Here is a 12,253-nt window from a genome sequence, read left to right as displayed (position 1 = left end):
GGAAGCCGGGCGGCTGGGACAGGGCACTGTGTGGGGAGGTGCCGCGACCTGAGCTGTTGGCGGCATTATTTAACTTAGAGAAGGGGTGCAGGGGCGTCAGCACCACATCCTCCTGGACAGCGGACCCTCCGCTTCCGGTTCCTGGGTGCAGGTTCCGCTTGTGTCCCCGTCCTGTAGTTCCGTGCATGTAGGGCGGGGAGGGCAAGACTTTGGTTCCGGAAGCAGCTGGGGGTCAGAGTTCTCCGCACCTGTTTTGGCTTCGTGACATGGGTTTTGTTCTGTTGTCTCTGAAAAGCAACTCAGTGTCTCCATAAGCGGGACAGGGCCATTTTGAGGTGGTTCTGAGGTTACACAGCTCTCTCTCCTTCTTACCCCTTCGCTTTGTTTTTAAACCATGTCTCTTGTCTGTACCCACAGTGTGGAATTTGCAGATGGCATCGCCACGGTGTTTGCATTTCGTGTACATTGGTAGTTCTATAGAGAAGTGTGATTGGACTCAGGTCCTCCTTTTGTTTGGAAGGAATACGTCAGAGATGGTGGGTGTATTTCCAGAGGAGCACAGTGTCTGCTTGTGTCCTGCTAGCCGCAAACGGTCATTGCTGGGGCTCACCGATTGCTTATGTCTGAGGAATAACATTTACATTATAGTGTCCCATGAATACACAGTAGACTGAAGCACTGAGAACCGTAATTGCTTGAACGTGGTATAAAACTGGAATGGAAAGCTCACGTGCGTGATTTAATGCTTAGATGCGAAGCATTCCTTTGCTGTCCTTGTCCACTAAGATGTTGTGCAGTAACTTCGCTGCACATTCTAATTGCTTGTCTCCCTCACCCTCCAGCGAGAATGGGAGTTAGTTCCATTTTCATCCTTGACCTGGAAATATTTGTTGCTACTCCTGTAAATTCGGGTCTCGTGGAATCTGTGCCCCACAGCTTAGCCGTGGTATGACCTCCCCGCCCCAAGTTGACTCCCAGGTAGAGAAATGTGGCAGGGAAACCGCCACACAGGCTCCTGTGGGGCCAGATGAGGTCACCAAATGCGATAGGCTTATCAAGGTCTTCACACAGTGCCCAACTCGACAGTCAATATTGTACATTAGAGATGCCATGCTCTCCAGAGCTTAACCCTGTTAAATGGAGGAGAGCCTAGAGTAGAGAATGGAGAGTCACTCTGGCTATATCCCTTGAGTAGGCCACTGGGAATAGTACCGATGAATCATATGTGCTGATTGTAAATGGCACACCACGTCCTCCTAGCAGAGCTGGCCATCTGTGGGTGTGCGTTGGAAGCTCAGCACCAAAGTGGGAGCGGCCAGCAGCTCCCTGAAGGACTGTCACTCCAGAAAAAAAGAACAGGGTTGTGGGGCTGGAGCTGCAAAATCTCATGAAAGCTGCTTCCTGGGGGTGGGACCAGCCTGCTGCTCCAGTGGCGAGGGAGGGGGTGCCAGCCAGTAGAGGCAGTCAGTCCACCATCACAATACTTTCCCCATGAGCGAGCGTCATCTGAGGTCACCCCTTAATGCCCCAGTTCACAGAGAAGGCATGATGTTAGGTTCTTGACTTGGATTATTTGATCTCATCCTCCCAACAACCCTGGAAGGCAGAACTGAATGTGGCATCGTGAGTCCGAGCCCACAGCAAGGACAGCAGGAGCCCCCCAGGCAGTTACCCAGGCCCTGGGCCTGGGCTGTGGGATGGGCAACACCCAGGGGCTCTGGTGGCAGGGAGGAGGTTTGGCCACTGGCTGTTTAGCTGCCAGTCGGCTCTGTAGAGGCCTTTCCTGCCAGCCAGCAGGGTCAGGGCCCTCCCCTACCTAGAGGTTCTCTTCTGGAAAGAGCGCTGGTCTTTGGCCCAGAGGACATGAGGTCAGGGTGAAGGTCAGAGTGCCCTCTGGTGAAGATGGCCCCCAGCTCGCTTCCCCCTTCCCTCTGTCACCTGCAGCAGGAGACTGGGCATCCGCTGGGCAGGCGCTGGTGGGCTCCAGAAACAGGCCCAGCGTTTCCCCGGTGAAAAGATCCAGCCACGTCAACCCTGTGGGCAAGAATTCCCCATGAGCTTCAGTCCCCACCCCACAGCTCTGCGAGGCTTTGTGCAGCCCTGAGCTAACTAGCTGACCCTCTGACATGAGAGACTAAAGCCAGCACACAGGACAAAGCCACTCAGACAAACCCAGCTAGCCAGCGAGCTGAGCATGGCTGCAGGAACACCACAACCCACCCACTGGTCTCCCTATGTCCACAACCACATGGGCCTGGATGCTATAATGCCGGGCACCCCGTGTCCAGACCAGCCTTCTTGGGGTGACCAGAGGAACCAGGGACCCACAGGCAAGTTCCCCTGATGTGTGGGGTCCCTGGGGGAGCAGCACCAGCATCACCCTGGGCTTGGCAGGAGACGCCCCAGGCCCCACCTAGACCTATTGGATCCGACCGGCCCAGAAACCCGTTTCCACAAGCCTCCCAGTGACTGCTGCGCGGCTGGCATTTGAGAGCCGCTCATCACCCTCCGCCCTTCTCCTGGCGATCTTCACACTCTCTCTTCTCACTTCCAGTCCCCACACCTCCTCCTCCATCTTCCCTCAGCAGATGCTGCCCCGCTGACAACACTGAAGAAATCAGACTTCCACCGCACCCACCCCCTCTCTGCGCCCACAGCGTCTGCGCCCACCCCCCTCTGCGCCCACAGCGTCTGCGCCCATCTGTGAGCCAGAGACGTGGAAGGCAGGCTCCCAGCTCCGCGCCCGGCTGGTCTGGGCCTGGGCACCAGCTCCCCCTCCTCTTCCCCCTTTCTGTGCCCTGTCACATTTCAAACACTGCCCTTCGGGTCCTGCCCATGGATTCACAAATGCGCTGTTAATTTTTTGAACTTAAAAAAAGTATATTCTTGATCCTCTTTCTCTCGCATGGCCAGTTCTTTCCTCTCCGGAAGAGCCGATCACTCTTCTCCCCGACCCCTCTTCCTCCCTCACGGCTTCCAGGAGAGCACAGCCCCGCCCCAGGGGCTGCCTTCCTCTCCTCTCAGCCCCCTAATGCTGCCGGGCTGTCTGTGGCCCCTTCCTTGTTGTGCACCCTCACTGCCCAGAGCGCTTCAAAGACATCAATATGCAATCCACTCCAAAATGACACGTGCCTGACCCTGACCCTGGCCCACACCACGTCCCCTCCACCGTGGGGGCCTGAGCCACAGCGGCCGGTGAGCGGTCACTGGGCCGCACACTGCGCACTGCTGACACCAGTGGGAAGGAAGGAGGTGTCAGTCCTCCTGGCCAGGGGCAAACCTGTAAGTATAAGCTCCTCGTTTATTCTGCACTTTACCTGTCCCTCACGTGTTAGCCCGAAACAAGCCCTTGTCACACATGGAGGACTCGCAGGTGACGACCAAGCATCACCCTCATTGCTTGGGGACATGTGGCCAGGATGCGCCCCTCTGGCTGGGACACCCTGTCCTGGGGCCTGGGGGGTGAGTCCTGTGCAGCCCCTGGGGCCTCCCCGGGCCACGCTCCTGTCATGGCCTCACAGGGGGTGAGGGTGCAGGACCCTGGGAGCGGCCGTGCGTGGATGGGGGCAGGGAGCAGGTTGTCTGGTTGGGCTCAGCTCACTCATGACGCATGTCCTCCAGGTGACAGGGCGCTGGCCGCCCAGGAAGCCCTTTAAAAACAACCCTGAGGCCTTGTGTCCCGGGAAGTCACCAGCCCCAAGCGAGGGAACAGTCATGACTTGGAAACAGCGTGTGTGGCGAAGGCTCCTGTGCCGTCATTCCCATCAGGCCAGCCCGGCGGCGCTCAGCAGCGCTATGATTCCCCGCGACCGCCTTCCGCACGGACTCCTTCATGAGGGCGCAGAGGGGCTGCTGGCGTCCAGACCAGGACCAGACCTCGGAGGCCTCGCGTGTCCCCCTGACCCCGCCTCAGCTCGCAAGGTGAGACGTTCCAGACCAGCCGTCCCAGGAGGGAAGCCCTACACTGAAGCCCGCGGGGCAGGACTGGGGCAGGTACGCTCACCCAGGGCAGCACCCGTTTTACACAAACGTGTGCCAGGCTCTCGCTGGATCATGTTTCCCGTGTGGTTAAGTGAAGACCAGTCCTTTCACGTGTCATCACCGTGACCCTGTCATCACCCAAACTGGTCAAAGCACAAGAACGTACTGATCCGAGTGGATGCCTCGATCACGGGCCAGGTGTGATGTATTTAATCGCAGGGACACGGAACAGAGACCTGCCTGCCGGTCGCCTTCTGGAACTTTATTCACTGAACTTCAAGCCACACACACAACGCGGATGGACAGGGGAGCCGTCTGCTTTAGTAACACTCTGAGCCTAGGACTGCCAACACTCAGGGCCCTGACGCACAGTGGTCACAGGAAGGTTCACCTGGACGGCCGCCTTCCTGAAACCACTCCGCTGAGGACCGGCCCGGAGAGCGAGGCGCCCGGCTTCTCAAACCACCAGGGCGAGCCCGGGCCGGTGGCTCAGTGGTTGGAGCGTCAGCCCTGTACACCCAAAAGCTGCGGGTTCGAGTCCTCGTCAGGGCACGTGTGGGAGGCACTCTCTCCTCTCCTCTCTCTCTCTAAAACCAGAAAAACATATCCCAGGTGAGGATTTAAAGAAAATTAAAAAACGACGATAACAAAAAACACTGAGGTGAGCACAAAACCCTCGTGGGAAGGCCGAGCCCATATCTGCTCAGCCTCTAGGTCCTGGAGCCCTGCCCACCTGCCACGTGAGGCAGCGAGGCAGCGCGGGTGCGAGCACTGGTGTCACCGGCCTCTGCCTGAGGCTCCCGCTGGGAAGTGATTTACAGGGAAGGGGCTGCCGCGTGTCCCGTGGGCCAGCTCTGCTCGAGGGACAGGGGCTTTCTGCTGAGCACAGCTGGTACCTACACAACAAACACCAAGAGACATGCAGACGCTGCGAACGGGGTGAGCGCGGGCGTGGCCGCGGGGGTGCGTGACAGGCGGGACGGGAACAGCCACGGGGCTCCAGGTCCAGGTCACTGCACACAGCGCCCTGCCTGTCTGCTCTCCGCCTCCCCGCGGGATTCACAGCTGGTTCCCCACCAGGCACCGAGAAGTCTCATGGCTTTTGGTCCAAACGGGGCGCTTAGGAGTCTTTTTACATCTTTTTATCCGTCTGCGAAGAGCTGAGTTCAAACGCCGGGAACCGGGATGTCTCAGGAGCCAGGACGTCGGAGAGAAAGTGGATCGCGCCGGCCATGCCTGCAAGTCAAGGGGGTCCTTTACGAAGGGCCCGGGAGGGAACAGCCCCTGGACCCCTCCTTGTCAGGAGCCACCGAGGCAACAGTCACAAACAGCACACACGCTCACACATGTGCACACGCACTTGCACACGCATGTGCACGCATACACTCATACACACACATGCACACGCACACCCCAGGGCTCTCTGTAGAACTATTTTGCTTTCCCGGGTTCTACATACTGTGCCCGCAGCAGACGGTTAATATCGTTTTCTCACTTCCTGTCATTGCTCTTGATTTTCAGAACTTTCTTCGATATTCTCATAACTTTTTCCAACTACTAATATTTCTAGGTACTAATGTTCTTTAAATACTAATATTGATTAGTCACATTTGTTTATGTAACTGAAGTAATGAGATACATGTAAGTAGCTAACAGGACCTGTGACAGAGCAGCACGCGCACAACACCGCACAGGGGTGCAGAGGAGGAACTTAGCATGTCCTCGTTACCAAGCAGCAAGCGCCCTATGTTATGTCTGCATTTACTGCACAAGAGACCAAAACACGGGGAAGACATTCACAGGAGCACACAGCAGGAGACTCATGTAAACTTCAGCCGTGAACTCCTGTGTATGTGTGGCTGTGGGGTCATCGCTCGAGCAGGACTGGAGGCGTTGGTGCCAATCCCACGGAGATGGGGGCCCGATCACCCACACCTGGGGCCCCCTCACCTTCGAAGAGTGAATAGGGCCTGTCGGGGATGCGGCACCCGTGGGCGCCATAGTCCAGACACCACTCTGCAAACTAAGAAGAAGACAGTGCTTGTCAAGACTGAGAGTTCACTCGAGGAGGCAGCAAAGCAGACCCTCAATGACCTCCCCGAGCCATGGCCGGGAGGCTGCGCCCAGTGCAGAGGGTGGGCGTGGGCTGTGCAGAGGGCGGGGCGGGCTGTGCAGAGGGTGGGTGTGGCCTCTGCGTGGGGCCCAGGCCACGCCCTCTCAGCGGGGCGTCTGCCATAGGGACACCACCCAGGCTGAGACTGGATGGAAAGGAACCAGGAGGGGTTGCGGGGGGAGGGCACCCCGATGGGAACCAGCTGAGCAATTCAAAGGGAACACAGACACGCTCCTGCGTGGAGAGGGGCAGAGGCTGGAGGTGCAGCGTGGTGCCAGCGAGGGAGAGGAGAGGAGGGACGGGGCGAGGCCGGGCTCTGGGAACGGGGCTGTGGTCTGACTCCCCCGTGGCGCGGTGGACTGCGGCCAGGACCGCGGTGCCTGGGAAACGGAAGCCGGAGGAAAGGAGGGGGAGCTTCGCGTGGGCTCCGCCTGCAGTGTCCCGGCTGTTGGGACAGAGAGGCCTCACCTTGCAAGCGCGGTAGAGGTACTTCCTGTCCTGGGTGAGGTGGTACAGGGACAGGAAGGCGTAGCCATTGCCGGCCGTGCCGTGGCAGAGCCCGTAGCCCTTGCGCAGCAGGCCGCGCTGCCAGATGACGTCGCTGCACTCCATGGCGTCCTTCAGGTACTTGTCCTCCCTGAACACCTGGCAGGAGGCGCAGGGCAGTGGGAGGAGGGTTCTCAGTGGGAATCAGCGAGACACTGCCCTTCCCGGTTAGGAAACCACAGGACGCTCAGCAGCCTGACGGCCCTGGGGCAGACACCACCCCCTCTTCCTGATGGCCCTGGGGCAGACAGCACCCCCTCTTCCTGATGGCCCTGGGCAGACACCACCCCCTCTTCCTGACGGCCCTGGGGCAGACAGCACCCCCTCTTCCTGACGGCCCTGGGGCAGACAGCATCCCCTCTTCCTGACGGCCCTGGGGCAGACAGCACCCCCTCTTCCTGACGGCCCTGGGGCAGACAGCACCCCCTCTTCCTGACGGCCATGGGGCAGACAGCACCTGCCTCCTGACGGCCCTGGGGCAGACAGCACCCGCCTCCTGATGGCCCTGGGGCAGACAGCACCCCCTCTTCCTGACGGCCCTGGGGCAGACAGCACCCCCCACCCCTCCAGCAGCTCGGGGGACCACTGAGGAGCAGGGGGTGTGGACGGCACTGACCTTGTACGCCTGCATCAGCATGTGGATGACCCCCGAGGCCCCGTGGCACCAGTGGACCAGTCGGTCCGTTTCGTTGCTAAGAGACGACGGGTAGTTCCCGGAGCGGAAGCGCTTGTGGCGGACGTAGTCGATGCTGGGCTTCACCATCTCAGCCAGGGTTTCCTGGTCCACTTTTGCTGCTGGCTTTAAACAAACAAAACAAAACATTTAATCTATTTTTCTAAAGTTCCTTCTTTTCTTTTAAAAAACCTCTATCTTATGGCAACAAAGTACCAATTACCTGGAATACTGAGAAGCATATAAAATTAGAATCAATTCAATTATCAGGTTAATTAAGTCTAGGGCAGATCTTCCACCCATTTAAATACAAACCTCACCCAAAATACCTCACAGGAACATTCAGGATAACTGTGACCACATCTCTCGGCACCATGAGTATCACGTTAACGCATAAAGTTAGCACAGATAGCAGGCCTGTTTGTTTGTGTTTTTAATATATATATATATATATATTATTGATTTCAGAGAGGAAGGGAGAGGGAAGTCGGTCTCAGTCTGGTGTGTTGTTGCTTGTTTTATTCACACACTTACATATTTTTTCTCTTTCTATATATTGGTAATGATAAAGCTTAAAATGCTTACTCTATGAAATAGGCACACGTGAGGAATATACATAAAGGATTTATGTTTCAGAAACTGAAGTTGAAAACGTCTTCCACACCCTCAGATTCAGGCTATTCTGAAGGCCAGGCTGTCCCTCAGCTGTGAGCTGCCGCGGCTCACGAGAGTGATAATGGCCAAGCCCGTTTCTCAGCCAGGGCCGTGGACACGAGGCCGAGTGCTCCCGGGAGCTTTCCCGATGGGAAGGGCAACTCCTCCCACAGCAGCAGGACCCGCACGGAGTGTGGGCGGAGGCACCTGATCTGCACAGACACCTGCGGACTCAGCTCCCTGAGCTCACTGCTTGGTTGAGTGCAGCAAAGCTTAGGTGTCATGGTTCAAAGGACCCTGAGTGCAGCCTGCAGTTTGTGAGCCAAGTTTAGCTCTGTTTTCCTATCTGATCTACTGCTTGAAGTCTGGTTGCCGTGTCAGTATTCCAGGGCGTTCTCCCACCTGCATCAGCATGTAGTAGATCCCGGCCATGCCGTGGGCTGCCCCCACGTACTGCTTCCTGTGCCACTGGTATAGCAGGGGGCAGCGCTCAGCCTTCCTCTCCTCCCTCGACAGAGCCTTGCCCGACTCAATAATAGCAGTGACGACCTGCAGACATAAGGACACAGTTTATGTCTGAAAAACTTACATGTATCCTGTTTCAGTCTAGTACCACTAACAGTACGTCCTTAGATAGCTTCATCTAGAAATCTCTAGGCACTCAGCAGCCAGCACTGTTTTTTATTTTTGTGAATTAATAGATATAGGCAGAGAGAAATCCATAGACAATCTCAGAGTAGAAAAAGTCAAACCATGAAACCAAAACTTTTTTTATAAAAAGTTTACTAGAGTCTGGAAAAACTTCCTATAAAAATATTCTAGACTACTTAGTTGCTTTGTAGCTACAATGTTTCCCCCCAAACACTGGTGATCTCCCATAAAATGCTGCAGGAACCGGCCGTGTGTGGGAAAGGCTGCAGGAACCGGCTGTGTGTGGGAAAGGCTGCAGGAACCAGCTGTGTGTGGGGAAGGCTGCAGAACTGGCTCTGTGGGAAAGCCTAGTGACATGAGGTCTGCTGTGGCATGCAGAGCTTTAGTTAGCTCAAAAGAAGACTCGCATAGCTGTAATGAGGCTGCAGCACAGATCCTGACTGGCTCCTAATATCCTGACTCCCTTCAGACTTTTGGGAACTGTGTTACAAGTTGTAGCTGGGCCTCCTGGCCTCTTAGCCCCAGGGAGCTTGACACCGTCACCTGGCTCAGTTCTGTATGTGGGATGTGAGAAGAGCAGCTTCATGTTCTTGGCCTTACAAGGAAGCTGCTCATCCTCCACTTACTCACTTGCCCCGGGCACAGGTGCTCACCTAGCTTTGGCCATGCAGACAAGGGCATGGCCCTAGGATGTGGGAGGACAAGATAGAAGGGTCTCCTGCCAGCTTCCCAGGACTGCCCACCGGTTCAGACATCTTGTGAAAGAGGGACATGCTATCTTTCTGAAGCTGGGGTTGTTTGATTCTAGTAAAAACAGCTGATTGGATACAGGCCTAAGAGGAGTACGGATTAAAAACAAAAACCTTCCTAGAAGGCGCAGGAAGGAGCAACTCGTTAGTTTTATGAGATGCCTTTAGAAGTCACTGTTCTTAGGGGCAGAGTGCAGATGGGTGAGAGGATGCCCGGGTTGTGGGTGCCCCTACCTCTCTAACGGCCGACTCACTCACGGTGCCTGGCCCGATCTCCGTGTTCAGGTAGAGGAGGGCGTACAGGTACCCAGCCCGGCCATAGAGCAGCTCGTCCGGAAGGTCCGAATCTTGGCAGACAATGGATCTCTGGAGCTGCAAAAGTCTACCCAACAAGAAAGGGCCTCTGTTCCCCGAGAAGGTCTAGGATACCTCCCCGAAACTGTAAGTAACCCCGTTCCTTTAGGAACTGCCTGGTATTTATTTTCAATTTAAATGGTTTAAAAAATATATCAAAAAACAGAAAAGAAAACCTTGTCCGTTTCACTCATTTCTCTCTCAGATAGCACAATGAGTAACACAACACTGTTATGGTCAAAATGTCTACCATGCATCTACCCTAAGCCACGTAAGAGAAGACACGCAATTCTGAAACCCGGAACTAGAAGTGACTTCAACTCTCAACGAAAATGGAAGCAAAATGTAGCCAACGCTCGGGAACTAGCCCGAGCTGCCTGTCACTCAATAAACAGGAACAGACCAGCATGAGCTGGAGGCCACAGCCGCAGTCGTGAGCGCGGACTTCTTCTCCAGAGAAGAACAGAGGCCAGTAGATGCACACACAGGCTCTCTAACTGTCCCATCGCAACTGAACCTGAGAGCAACGACCACAGTAAGTCTGAGGCATGCAAGCTGCTTTCCATGCACTGAAGGCAGCCAAAAATTACCCCAGAAAAATGATCAAAGCAACACCAAGAAACATGCGTGTGCTCCGCCCCCCTTCTCTCCTCCCCGAGTTAAGGCCAGGAGAGCTGGGTAGAAAGCGAGCACATGATCCCACACCCTGCTAGGAATTCACACACAAACTTCACTTCTCGGAGAGATCTGTAGCAGCAGATGAACTGAAAAATGTCTTCTTTTTCATTATCATTTGACAGCAGGACCTTGCCCTGAGAGCCTGGAGAAGAGACTTCAATGTTAAGCGCTCACTTCGCGATGCACTCCTGGGACTCGCCATCACTTCTGAGTTTGTGGTACACCACCGCGCCCACGGCCAGCGGCCCAGCGTCTCCGCAGAGGAAAGTGACCCTGCGGCCATTCAGGTTCCGAAGGGTCCTCTTGACGTAATCCAGGGACCGCAGCAGGTGCGTCTGGTCACACGTCACCCGGTACAACTGCAGGTACAGCAGGGCTATGCCTGGAAAAGTCCCCAAGAGGAGCATCAGTCCGTTCCCTTTCGCCTTTTGGACATGATTTTACATTTAGGTGAAAACCTACAGAAAACCTGTATTTCTGAAGGGCAACAGGAGAGACTTGAAAAAAAACTCAGGGTAGAAAAAAGGTAGCACAAACACTGACCCTGGGGCAAGTGTGCTCTGATCACACATTTTTGTAGACGCCGTATGTGAGGGCAAATAATGTCATCGACATGCGGCAGACGACATATCAGGCTCCAACTGCAAGGCAGAATTTTTTAGAAATAAAATTCCAAAGCATCTCCTCTAGGAAGACAGTTCAAAACTTCACGTAAAGGGTAGAGAACTTTACCATTTTACAAGAGAAAGGAGTTTTAAACCCAAGTCTTACATATCACAATCTAAGAATTGGACACACTAGGCAGGCACCCCCTTCTCACCTGTCCAGCCCGTATACGCAGAGCAGTCATGTGGGTCCGCGGTCCTCAGCCCTTCTTCCATCTGCTGCAGCAGATCTTTGATTTTGGTCTGGACCCGCCTTGCGAATGTGTGAATGATCTGAGAACCAAAAGACATCAGTATAAATGGCACAAGAACAGGACAACGCTGTAATAACTACTCTAACAGGCTAAGTCGTAAGAACGTTAACAGGCAGAAATTACACTTGCCTGGCCCATTTTAATGCTTCATTGGTTGGAGAGTGTACCTTAGTTTTTTTAAGGTAAGTTTTTAAATGCGATAATGCCCTACACAGACTACAAGTCTTAAATAGGATTACACAAAATAAGTTGCAGAAGCAAAGGAACAAAACCATTGAAAAGTGGTGGATTTGATTACACAAATATTTTAACTTCTGCAAGTGAAAGAAAATAAGATGGTTTAAAAGTTAATGACAAAAATTTGCAGACACAAACAGTATGGTGGGTACCAGAGGGGGTGAGGGGGTGGGGAGGTAGAAGAGGGTAAAGGGGTGATAAATGGTGATGGAAGGAGACTTCACTTTGGCTGGTGAACACACAGTACAATGTATGAGGTATTATGGACGTATACACATGAAACCTATATAATTTTATTAACTAATGTTGCGCCAATAAACTTAAGTCAGAAAGTTAATGACAAGGGAGAAATACTTATAAATAAAAAGAAAACTACAATACAGAAATATACCTAAAATTATCAATGCACCTCATAAAAAAAGTCAAGTGACAGGCATATGCAAAAATGGTCAATCACTTTAGCAATCAATGCAGTGCAAATAAGTACAAATGTTATGGTGTGTCTATCCTATATAATAAAAGGCTAATATGCAAATCAACTAAACGGCGGAATGACCGGGCGCTATAATGCCCAATGACCACCAGGGGGCAGACACTCATTGCAGGAGCTGCCCTCTGGTGGTCAGAGCACTCCCACATGGGAAGCGCTGCTCAGTCAGAAACTGGGCTCACAGCTGGCGAGGGCTCCCAGACTGGAA

At 54.2% G+C, this 12,253-nt stretch overlaps 1 protein-coding gene across 1 annotated transcript; it reads right to left on the bottom strand.

Annotated features, from left to right (window-relative positions):
- Positions 1–4,176: 4,176 nt before the first annotated feature.
- LANCL2 (LanC like 2) lies at positions 4,177–11,717 on the bottom strand. Its single transcript, XM_006757189.2, has 8 exons — positions 11,220–11,717; positions 10,574–10,781; positions 9,602–9,749; positions 8,370–8,516; positions 7,257–7,439; positions 6,563–6,739; positions 5,932–6,004; positions 4,177–5,217 (listed from the first exon to the last, which is right to left on the bottom strand). The coding sequence occupies exons 1-8, from the start codon at positions 11,353–11,355 to the stop codon at positions 5,114–5,116; spliced, it is 1,176 nt and encodes a 391-aa protein (XP_006757252.1). The 5' UTR covers positions 11,356–11,717; the 3' UTR covers positions 4,177–5,113.
- Positions 11,718–12,253: the final 536 nt, after the last annotated feature.

This window comes from Myotis davidii, unplaced genomic scaffold (assembly GCF_000327345.1).
Source record: "Myotis davidii unplaced genomic scaffold, ASM32734v1 scaffold573, whole genome shotgun sequence".
In the NCBI taxonomy this organism is placed as follows: domain Eukaryota; kingdom Metazoa; phylum Chordata; class Mammalia; order Chiroptera; family Vespertilionidae; genus Myotis; species Myotis davidii.
The sequence above is the reverse complement of the archived record's forward strand: the minus strand, read 5'-3'. Positions and strand labels throughout refer to the sequence as shown.

Bases quoted from the DNA above. Each gene is read 5' to 3' on its own strand.
- LANCL2 (XM_006757189.2), bottom strand. From the start codon at position 11,355: ATGTCTTTTGGTTCTCAGATCATTCACACATTCGCAAGGCGGGTCCAG. The intron at 10,782-11,219 runs GTGAGAAGGGGG...GGACTTTTCCAG, and splicing joins TGCGTATACGGGCTGGACAG to GCATAGCCCTGCTGTACCTG. The intron at 6,740-7,256 runs GTCAGTGCCGTC...GCCTCCTGCCAG, and splicing joins TGCTGATGCAGGCGTACAAG to GTGTTCAGGGAGGACAAGTA.